Here is an 11,824-nt window from a genome sequence, read left to right as displayed (position 1 = left end):
TTATTAGATGGGAGCAAGTTGTGTCACATCAAGAGGAGGTTGAAGCCCTTAGTATTCTCTAGTTGGTTGAGAGAGCCTAGTCCTTCACTTGCAAATGGCTATGTAATCTCTAGTCGATCCATCCTTGGGTGGTCCTACTCTAAGTGTGGATTGAAGAGATGCCTATTAGGGGCATACTTCAAATAGTAGGATAGACTTTCATGTAAGCCCTTGTCCTTAAAGATTAAGCAATCAAACGTAGCCAACAACATTATTGGTGCTTGGGAAGACCTTTTAGCCAATATGGAGTTTGGGTGGGGCACGCAAGGGGGGGTAAGCTCGATGTGAGTCTCTCCCTCTCTACCTAATGTAATCACTTTGCCTCTTAAGGATGGCCCCTTTTTTATTTACATCAACCCCAAGCACTCAAAATCCATGATTTTTTTTTAAAGCTTCAAAAGATCTATGGGACCCAAGGGAGTTGGAGTCGGAGTTGGCCTTCCTCCTTGAGGTTTGCTAATGTTGCATTCAAATTAAAGATGTACAAATACAAGGCAGTGCCTCTCCATAAGGTTAGATTCAAAGTGAAGAATGTTGATGCTAAGTGGCTAGTTGTAGTGCAAGAGTATTGTAAGGAGGAACCCCACTAGTTGTTGGAGACTATGTCTGAGGTCGTTAAGAATGCATAGGTAGCAACCCCCTTTGTTATGGTCGATTTTTTCTTATGGAAGAAAGTCATGAAGAAATTACCTACTTGAGATAGGCTTCAAAACTGGCCACTTGTTACCTAGATCTATCCCATGTGTCATTTGAAGGAAGTGCCTATCTATGATTGATCCAACAATGCAAGTGTGTGAAGGCCAGTTGACAGAAGACCTAGAAAAGGATTGCATCTATTGGTTTTTTCACGAGGTGTTCATTTGGAACAAGTACTACTAGTAGCCAAAGGAAGCATGTCTTTGGGGTTTATCCCCTTTTGAATGTAAGGGGGGGATAGTTTTAATGTCCATCGAGGATGCTAGGAACAAGAAAGTCTTTAAGGTACTGGTTGGGTTCATGTTAATCTGGGAGATCATTTTGGTATAAATACGGTGTGAAATTGCTCCTTTGTGTAGTCATGGAGGAGCATGTTAAAGCCATTGTCATCAGCACTAACCAACGCTACCGCTATTTAGTAGTTGTGAGATGTATTTACCTTTCTTTTGGCTTGTATAACTCCCGAGTGCGGTTGCATTCTTTTTTAAAAGCAAACTTGTTACATTTTCCCCTCTCGTGATAGTCAGCAGGACTCAAGAGTGCACATAAATATATTCTCATGGTGCACTAAACATAGTGTAACGGCTTCTTGTTTTTCCACATCGAGCAGTAACACATGTCACGAGAGAGGTCATGCCATCATGGATGTCCTGTGCAGATCAGATGGGATGCCGATAAACAGGGGAAAAGGGGAGCCTCAGGCGCGCTTCAGGAGGCGAACCCAAAAAACTCTCTCTCTCTCTCTCTCTCTCTCTCTCTCTCTCTCTCACAGGAGTCATTAATCATAGGCAGAGACTTAGAGTAGCCGGTATGACTGACCTGCCACCATCGCTATTCCCCGCCCTCCCCCAATTCATGTTCTCTTCCAAAACACTTCAAAAAGGACAGCAGCGCCAAATTTTCAACGCGGCAATCAGGCCCCATAATCAAGCAATTCATCGTATAAATAATCAGTCAGAAATGTTGTCTCACGTCCCACATAATCTCTCTCTCTCCGTGCAATGACACAGTGACCCAATTGGCAATTGCCTCCCTTTTCTTACTCATACTGTCACTGTAACACCTTCGTAGCAGCTCTCTACTCTCCTCTCATCAGTCGCTTTTTTGAGTCTCTAGTTATTCAGTGCTGACTGATATTCATCTATCTATAGCGACAATCGCCGAACGTATGATTGAGATGCCACTTCCACTCGTGCTGATAGTGTCCTCTTCCTTCCTTCCTAGCATCAAGCTGTTATAATCAGCATCTAGCTTCCGCAACCCGTATACCGAAGCAATATATTAATGCCTTGAGCCCCACCCCAATATTCACCGACATACACCAGTCTAACTAACAGATCTCTGGTCAGTACCTGACCTTTCTTGAATCGATAGTAGTTTACTGTCGATCGATCATCTGTTTCTAGCGACATTCGCCGAACGTATGATTAGGACGCCACTTTCGCCGGTGCAGCATTTTCCTTAATTGTGCCTGCTGCGGTACCATAAGCAGTACCAGTACACAGAAACGGTATGGAGATCATGAAGAAGGAGAATGTTGTGTCATTTGATCAAAGTATTAGCAATGCAGTAGTCAGCCAGGATACCGCAGGTTTTACGTCTACCAGGGGCGCGAGGCTGGCATGGAAGGATGTCTGGGTTACTGTTAAGGATGACAGTGGCAAAACGCCGTCTCGAGCTGTGCTTCATGGCTTGACAGGTTACGCAGAGCCTGGCAAGACATTGGCCATCATGGGACCTTCCGGATCGGGAAAATCCACCCTCCTGGACGCACTAGCTGGTACTGACTCATGTTTTGCAAAGAAAATGGGAATCTTAAACCTCGTTTTACAGTCTTCTGGCAGTACAAATAACTACATATATGTGTGCATGTATATGTAATGCAGGGAGGTTGGGAAGGAGAGCTAAGTTGAAAGGGGACATTCTCTTGAACGGACAGAGGAGAAACCTGTCTCATGGAAAAGTTGTAAGTAGCAGTGGAGGTAGCAGAAACCCGAAAGTGGTAGTTACAGGCATAACTAACTGCTTGCATCGTATGCAGTTGATCCTATGATTGGCATGCAGCATTCGAATTAAGTGATATAATCAGATCAATGATGGTCCATGTAATTATGAGTAGAAGATGTCGATTGCCAGATGAAGGTTGTTTGAAATTAATGATAAGATGATGTCAAATGGAGAGTTCGACAAAACGATGAGCATTGAGATGACGATGCTTGACTGAAATCAACAAAATATGATGTTAAGCTGATGAACAAGCTAGACTGTATAATGAAATAGATGATGGTAGATTGACGTGCAGGTACAACAAGAGTTAAATTCGTCTGATTGGAACTAAAATGGTGAATGTAATTAGAGGATAATGACATAAATGGTCAACTGAATGATAATCAACTGAATATGCGATGAATATAATGATCTAATTGGATGAGGCGGTGCTGTGCAGGCCTATGTGACGCAGGAGGACACGCTGCTGGGGACACTGACAGTGAGGGAGACGATAATGTACAGCGCGAGGCTGAGGCTGAGGCGGCCGAGGAGGCGGCGGAGAGATGATAATATGGATGATGCAGCATCTGATGTTAAGATTAGGCCGGAGATGGAGGAGGATGAGGGGGAGGGGCTGGAGGCGATGGTGGAGGAGGTGATGCGGGAGATGGGGCTGAGCGAGAGCGCGGACACGCAGGTGGGCAACTGGCACTCCCGGGGGCTCAGCGGCGGGGAGAAGCGCCGCCTCAGCATCGCGCTCGAGATCCTCACCAAGCCCTCCCTCCTCTTCCTCGATGAACCCACCAGTGGCTTGGACAGGTATATCACCTAATGACTTCATTATCGATTACCTGATTCATTGATTAACAGCTCTGCCCTCCCAAAATATGCATCTGCATCATAAGCATCTACACACTTACTGCTAGCTTAATCACAAGTTTCTTCACTATGGGTATCTCTCTGTGTGTTGCATAGAATGTCTGCATTATAATCTCAGGTAAAGTCTGTGTCGTAATCTCAGGTAATAGTATCATCACCATCATCAGCTCCTTCCACAGACTCCATAGCCACCCCATACAAAGCGTCATTTTTGGATGACAAGCATCAATAGACATTACCTGTCGGTTTCCATTTTGCATCACAAGCGTGAAAAGGGATAACAGTGCCAGACCCATAAAAGATGTAAGAGGGGTCCCTAGACTGGTAATCTTACGTTAGCATTAAACCATTTGTGCATGTGTATCACCTCTTGTACATGCTTTACTAAAGGATTAGAACATTTGGGTATCATTTAGTGACGTGAAGTCTATGGTTTAGAAATTTTGTGGGGGCCTACCGCTCAATAACAGGAAATAGTGTGCTTGTAAAAGGTGTGTGCACCCCCAATTTTCAAAGCAAAACAATGCATCTTCTTAGAATCTTATTAAAGTGTCATTATGTAATAAAAGAATCAAGCATATCAATGGCACTAGTGCTATGATGTGGTATTAGAGCCAGGTTATATGCAAGTCAAAAGTGTTTAGGGAGTCCAAGTTTAGGCTCACATGGCCAAGCTTATCAATGCGGACTTGATATAAAGGAGTGATCACTAAAAATGAGGGTACTAAGGTTTTGCTTAGTTTACTCGATGGAACTCATGTCGACGTGTTTATTGAACATTCGGCATCTCCTTCATTCTCACACTCAAAATATACTAGGCGCTCCGCGCCTAGGCTCGCCCCAGCGCTTTGCGCCGGGGCGGGCACGATTTTTGCCAGGGGCGGGTGCTGGACGCGTGGCACCTGTCTCCGCATTCTCCTTGTTTTTTGTGGGGGAGGTGGGGGGCTGCCACATGGCACTCGCCCCCCACCTTTCCTTAACTAATAGTATAGATTTTCTCCCCCTTTCTTCAGCCTATTTATAGGATCACATTGTCAAACACTTAGAAGATTTGACTTGTGCGTGACGGCCCGATAGAGCATTGTTCACTAAAAACCAAGGTTTAATGTAAAATGAATTACAAAAATTAGGGATAACCTTTAAATTTTAAAGAGGAAGGATAAAGGGCCTAAGGCTTGACAAAACTTAAAGTTATAAAAATGGTAAATATATGTAATTTGGTTTTAAAAAATCCTCTCGAAAATTTTTGGGTCGAAGGGTTTTGGGTGGGCCGCTAAGAAATATGGTTTTGGGTGAGCACTGACGTCTGAGAGAGAGAATTTGCAGTGCGTCGGCGTTCTTCGTGATTGCGACGCTGAGGCGGCTGGCGAGGGACGGGCGGACGGTGGTGGCGTCGATCCACCAGCCCAGCAGCGAGGTCTTTGCCCTCTTCGACACCCTCTTCCTCCTCTCCGGCGGCAGGACCGTCTACTTCGGCGACAGAGCCTCCGCCAGCCAGGTACCTTCCCATCATTCATCCACCCATTCATTAGCTGCTTAATCGAGCACATTATTACATTCATTCCCTTCATTAATCTATCTGGCTACTCATCACCCTCATTATTATACACATAATTACATTCATTAGCTTAGTCTTATCTACATGGCTAGCCCAGCTTGATCACACAGACAATACTATACGCGTTGCCTATGCAACACGCCGCTTTCGCCTAACTATGTCTAATCGTCCTCATTAATTATGTCTAATCCTCCCCAATGTTTTATGTCTAGTATCCTTCCTCACTAATCATGCCATCAAATTATATTTGTATCAGCACTTTGCCAACGCTGGCTTCCCCTGCCCAGCCCACCGTAATCCCTCGGATCATTACCTGTGCGCCATCAACTCTGACTTCGACAAAGTCAAGTCCACGTCTTTGTTCTCCGGGGTGGGTTAATCTCATACTGATATACTTCATTGAGGCATTAATCTCTGTAATTACATAAGATAATACCATGCCTCTGCAGCATTTGATCTGCACCTCTTGCATGCATATAATTGACTGCTTGGACTGAGTATCTGATGCAGGATTTAGAGGCATTCCAAGATCCGTTCCGCCAGATGAGCTCCCATCAAATCACAGACAGACTGGTAGACACCTATCATAAGTCGGCATACTGGCATGAGGCAAGGTCACGCGTGGATGAGCTTGCAGAACGTGCATATCCCACCCAGGTAATTTAGCTTTAAGCATGCAAGCATATTCGAATGACAGTAGTTGAAGAATTGCTGTAAGCTGTGTAAGAATTAATCCATTGCTTAATACCAGACCGTTAATACTGACCATAATTCGAGTGATCTTTAAGATCAATTATATGTAAGATCCCATCCAAGTACGTGAGAAGAGACCCTGATTACGGTATAGTTCCACAGGATGCTGCAATTATGCGTCCTGGAAGCAGGATTAAATATAATGCACTTACAGAATGATTTTGCGTTGTTATATTGGTAGATCGTCTCTGATCACGCGGCCTGTTCGGCGCCGACTAGCAGCAATTATACAGTCAGCCATGACCATGCCAGCTTCTTCGCCCAAACTGCCGCATTGACGGGGAGATCCTTCATGAACATGAGGCGAGACGTGGGCTACTACTGGCTCCGACTTGCCATCTACATCATGCTCACCCTCTGCATCGGCTCCATTTACTTCCATGTCGGCACCAGCTATGAATCCGTCATGGTATATATCATTGTCCGCCCCCCCCCCACCCGGCCCCCCCCCCCCATCATCATCATCATCATCATCATCATCAATTTTCAAGGACTTGCTACATTTTTTTTGTGCATGTGTGTGTGTGTCACTATCTGAGCCAAGAAGGGTATAGCTCAATTCATTGGTTGAACACATACCAACCAGCACCTCTCTAACTGTCAAATGCGAGATTTTGAGACAAGGCTTGTCCGTTGGTAGCCTCCTCAAACTTTTTTCCCATGGTATGTATAATGATGTATTTTCCATGTAGGATTACGGTATGTATGGATCCCAAGGGGTCTACTAGGGTTTACTGTATGGTACCACGTGAGTGTAAAGGAAGGGGGTTATTTAAAGGGAGGAATGTACATTTTATAAAGTAAGGTCCCATAAATAGAGGGTAGATAAGGGGTATTTTCATATATTTCTTGCACGCAGATGACGTTTCCTTATTACTACTAGTGAATCCCCTATGGTATGGATAGATTGCATTAAACATGAAAGAATCCAATTACATTAACAAGCCTCTCAAAACTTTATAGAGGTATAGCAAAATATCCCACATTGTTCTAGAAGAGTGCTACCAAGAGTGATAGGCCTCAATCTCACAAAGAGTATCAAGGGATGTTTTGGTCATCTAGGGACTATTTGCACAAGGACACTTGTATGAAACATGAAGAAATGTCCATCAAGGATAGGGTCTCTATCGCAGTATCAATATTGATGTGCTTCAATAGAAGCTCATGCGGCAATTTTTTGCCTTGCAATTTGTCTTATTTTTAAGGGCTAAAGCTTTATTGGCTAACTTGTCCCATACCCTAGAGAGGCAATTTGGTTTGAACAATCCAAAGATGCCTAGCACACCTCACCTTTGAAGCTTTGAATTCAAGTGCATTCAAACATGAAAACTAGAAGCTCTTGCATTAACCAATTGGTGTTTTTAAAACTATGTCAAGTTCAACGCTTGCATATTCCTATATTTGGAGCTCAAAGGTCTATCATGTCCTATATAACAACAAAACAACCGGCTTGATAAAGTGAGTTTCCCCTTTAAAGCTTGATATAGATAGAAGTGCTAATTAGCATAAATTTGCTAGCTACAACCATTATTCAGATCAGCACATTTGTAACACAATATATAATTTAAATGACTTGACATGTATAGCTAATTAGTGCATTCTACGACATTAATTATCAGGACACATCATAAACAAAACACTGAATCTGCTTCTTCCTGATCTGCAACAGGCAAGAGCGGCATGTATGTCATACATCACAGGATTCTTGACATTCATGTCGATTGGGGGCTTCCCATCCTTTGTGGAAGACATGAAGGTATTAACTCAGTCTCGTATCTGTTGACTCCTACTAATCGAATTAGTAATTAATGGTGCTTATGCTTTGCCTTCTTAATCAGTGATCCTACCTGATTAATCTACAGGTTTTCAGCCGGGAGAGGTTGAATGGGCATTACGGAGTCATTTCCTTCATCCTGGCGAATTTCCTGTCGTCTCTGCCCTTCCTTGCCCTGATTTCCATGGTGTCCAGTGCGATATGCTACTACATGGTTGGCTTGCACAGCGGATTTGACCATTTTGTCTACTTCATGCTGTGCTTGCTGGCGTCTTTGACGGTGGTCGAGAGCTTGATGATGGCGGTTGCAAGCGTCGTGCCCAATTTCCTAATGGGAATCATAACAGGCGCTGGGATACAGGTAGCTTCAGATATATACGCAACTTCTGATCTACACGAGAAGCTTTAAAACAAATTCCCACTATAATGCATTGTGAATTACAACAACATCATGAACTTCTGCGATGAAGGAACCGCACACCTAACTAGGATTCCCACTCTGACCCTGCATTGTGAATTACAACAACATCATGAACTTCTGCAAGGAAAGGACCCCATACCTAGCTAGGTCTGGGGTTGGCAGCAGGAGCTGCTGTGAGGGAGGAACCACATACCTAGCTAGGTGCAGTTGGGGGCAGGGGGACTGCCAGCATAGGGTGGGGGTTGGCAGCCCCTGCCCTCAATTGCACCTAGCTAGGTATGTGCTGGTGTTGAACCCTAAAGGCAAAACAGTTTGGGGCAGGGGTTTGCTGGCCCAAGGTCGGGGTTGGCAGCCCTTGCCCCCCAACTGCACCTAGCTAGCTATGTGGTGCCTCCAGAGGAGAAGCACTCTAGGGAAAAACAAGGGAAACAAGTCCCTTTTCCTGCATGGGAAACCATCTTAAACTTCTTGTGATAGTAACTCAGGCTGGCTTGAGTGATTTTGATTAATTGGTACATAATTTAGATTAAGATTTAAAAACTTTGGATAGATCATCTAACCATCTATGATATTGTTCCCTTAGATTTTGATGAAGGATTGTGGGATTATATGCAGGCAAAACTCCAAATATATTCTATCTTAAAGTCTGAGGAAGGTTCATCTTGTGTCATTGAACTAATATAACATGCCTAAACTTCATGGTTTATAGGTTTTGCCAGCTAAATTTTTAGGCCTTTCCCATGTTATGACTACAATGCCTTGGGAAGCTTGCCAATCCACCTAGCACAAAACCCCAATCTTTTGTGAACACTATACAGTTTATTAATTGATGACATGTTCATGTGCAGGGCATATTTATGCTGGTGGCAGGATTCTTCCGGTTGCCAAATGATTTACCAAAGCCCATATGGCGATATCCGATGTCTTACATAAGCTTTCACACGTATGCCATGCAGGTAATGGAGGACACCCATGTATCGTCAATGTTCTAGTGTCGTCATTCAAATTTCATGTTGACGGTACTGAGTAGTATCATGTCAATGCTAAGGTAAAGCTAACACTGTGGGGGACAACTGATTATGCAGGGAATGTACCAAAATGACTTCCTGGGGCTGCAATTCAAGGTGGCTGAGGTGAGCCCAGGAATAGTGAATCCATCCTTGTCTGGCAAATTCATTTTGGGGAAAATGTATCAGATAGACCTGGGGAGATCAAAATGGTGCAATCTGATGGTGCTGGTGGGCATGGCTTTTGGCTATAGAGCCCTTTTCTTTGCCATGATCAAAATCTCAGAGGTCATGCGGTTGCACGGAATATCGGTGACAATGATTGGCCTCAACATCAAGCAGAAAATGCTGACATCCATACATAAATCATTCCATATGATAATCAGGCTGCCATGCAGGGTTTTCAAAGGAATCTGCAACAGCATTAGCATCTGCTGCTGCTGTTTGGCAGCCATTGCAGCAAGGAGGTCGTCTACTGCAGACTCCATCATGCAGTCTCCCACCTACAATATGTTTGCCTGGAAAAGCGGCTCAGATCAAATTCAGCCTATTAATAGTTCGTACATGACAGAACGCAGTGCATCCTCAGTCTCATCCAGAAGCTCCATGGACTCCTGCAATAACAGTGCCTCCATTAGCACATATTCATCTTCCAACTTAGCTACAGATATCCACAGTAATCTTAACCTGACAGATGAGACTCCTCCCGACTTCCATGTCATGCAAGTTCACCAGCACCATCACCAAGTCCTGCTCCGTTCTTCCTCCACCCGGGTTCTCCTAAGCAACTCCTCCTTTAATGCCCTGCCATGATATAACATTCGCTCAAAATCTGCACCTGCATGCAGCAGCATGATGCATCAATGGGTGATTTGCTATTGGCCATATTGTCTGTGATTGAGGTGCAGCCATATGAGCCCTACATTGCATGATGAACCATTTTCTATGATGTCACACAGTCTATGATACAATGCCTTCCGTTTCATCTAACTGATTCTTTGAATTAGGCTACCATAGAGACCTTCACACGATAATCCTAGCTCCCATTTCAAATATTATCTTCCTCAATAACCCACAATCTAATCAAACTCATTATTCAACATCAATCAATAGAAATCTCTTGTAACTCCAATCTTAAGTCACAATGTAATCAAATTCACCCTGAATCAATATGTATAATGCAGAATTTCCCTGTGATTTCTTCAAAGTGGCATACTTGGACATCATTTAGGGTGGGTAGACATTAGCGCCAGTGGCATAACCATTCACTTGGCTTGTTCCTTATGTATTTTACTAACCATTCAGTTGACTGTTGAGCTCTTCCTTACGCATATAGTTAAATGTGAGTAAAGAGAAGGTTGAGTACGTTTTATGTAGTGTGTGAATTTATTGTCACCCTAAGATGTAATTACTAGTGTAAAAGTTACCTGTAGAGTTTTTGGCCACTCCTTTAAAGAATATCACCTATGCCACTCCTTTAGAGAATATCACCTATGTACTTGTAGTTCATTGTCTCCAAGTTTCATGTCTTTTGATTTGTAGTAACCATAACTCAGAATCCTAACATGTATAGATTCATAAAAGTTCATAAACTTGCACGTGTAACTAGCTTCATTATAGGTGCAGTCCACACATCAATAAAATTAACATGATTTCAGGAATCATTATGGCCATAAGGAGGGGAGAGGTGTGATGGGGGAAGGAACCAAGAATAGGTATGTGCCAAGTTGGTTTCATTAACACAAGTAATGAGAGTATCCCCTTTTGAAGGGGTGCTCTGGTACACAACCAAGTTCCAACCTTTGAAGAGTTCAAGTACACATTCCCCATCCATGGATTGATCAAGACTATCACCATGACTTTGTGAGGAGTGATTCCATGTGCATTTTAAGGCTCTAATATCTATCTTACTTGAACATATTTTAGCAAGGCTCTAATGTCTATCTTAGTTAAACATATTATCATAAGTATGTTTGAATAATAGACTTTACTTTTTGGATGCAGTAAAGCCTCTCACGTGTCTTAGAACTATTTCATTTTAAGAAAATAAGACCATAAGTAAGTACATGCATTCATTGTAGTGATTATTGCGAAAAAGCAAAGCCAAGTGCTCTTGTTTACTTTATCACCTCCCAAAGTTGCAAAGATCATCCTATCCATTGCAACACTATTGTTGCTCGACTATTTGCCTTTATTTCCATCTGAAGCTGCACCATGATATGGCAAAAGCGGAAGGTGTTTCTTGCAGGTGATACAGGAGGGGCCAGCATAGCCCACCATGTAGTAGCCAAGGCAATCCTTGAAGGAATCTCCATTTTGTGTATTGAATTGAAAAGTCTCATGTAGGTATATGTTATCTACAATGTGCTAGTAGAAGTATGTTCATGTGCCAAAGAATCTACTTTTGTGCCGATTTGAAACTCAACATTTAGACACCAAAATACTATGAGAAGAATAATGTATCATTTGAATAATTAAACTATTCAAATGGTCTTTCTTTTTGTTTTCCTATAATGGTATGGGGGTAGAAATAAACTTTTTTTGGGAATTTAGAGGCATGGGCCCTTTTCATCTATGCTTAATTAGCAAAACTAGCAATGTTGAACTTGAGATGCTTGATGGTGAAGGTGTTGGGCTCTTCAATGGTGGTGGCCAAATTAAAATGTATTATCCACCAACACATCCACTACATGAACCACCAATGACAC

The 11,824-nt window shown here is 43.0% G+C and overlaps 1 protein-coding gene across 2 annotated transcripts; it reads left to right on the top strand.

Annotated features, from left to right (window-relative positions):
- The first annotated feature begins 1,530 nt into the window (after positions 1–1,530).
- On the top strand, positions 1,531–10,340 carry LOC148022993 (ABC transporter G family member 11-like). 2 transcript variants are annotated; one of them, XM_087695951.1, is made up of 11 exons: positions 1,531–2,515; positions 2,622–2,701; positions 3,182–3,543; positions 4,930–5,101; positions 5,418–5,531; positions 5,672–5,818; positions 6,096–6,323; positions 7,584–7,670; positions 7,777–8,049; positions 8,958–9,065; positions 9,195–10,340. In XM_087695951.1, the coding sequence occupies exons 1-11, from the start codon at positions 2,248–2,250 to the stop codon at positions 9,927–9,929; spliced, it is 2,574 nt and encodes an 857-aa protein (XP_087552077.1). In that variant the 5' UTR covers positions 1,531–2,247; the 3' UTR covers positions 9,930–10,340. The 2 variants fall into 2 exon arrangements, with proteins under 2 accessions (XP_087552077.1, XP_087552078.1); XM_087695952.1 differs by lacking the exons at positions 1,531–2,515; positions 2,622–2,701 and adding an exon at positions 2,865–3,037.
- Positions 10,341–11,824: the final 1,484 nt, after the last annotated feature.

Source organism: Lygodium microphyllum, chromosome 16, assembly GCF_053477565.2.
Source record: "Lygodium microphyllum isolate KBCC chromosome 16, Lygodium_microphyllum_v1.1.10, whole genome shotgun sequence".
NCBI lineage: Eukaryota > Viridiplantae > Streptophyta > Polypodiopsida > Schizaeales > Lygodiaceae > Lygodium > Lygodium microphyllum.
Note: the sequence above shows the minus strand (reverse complement) of the source record. Positions and strands in the feature narration are given on the sequence as shown.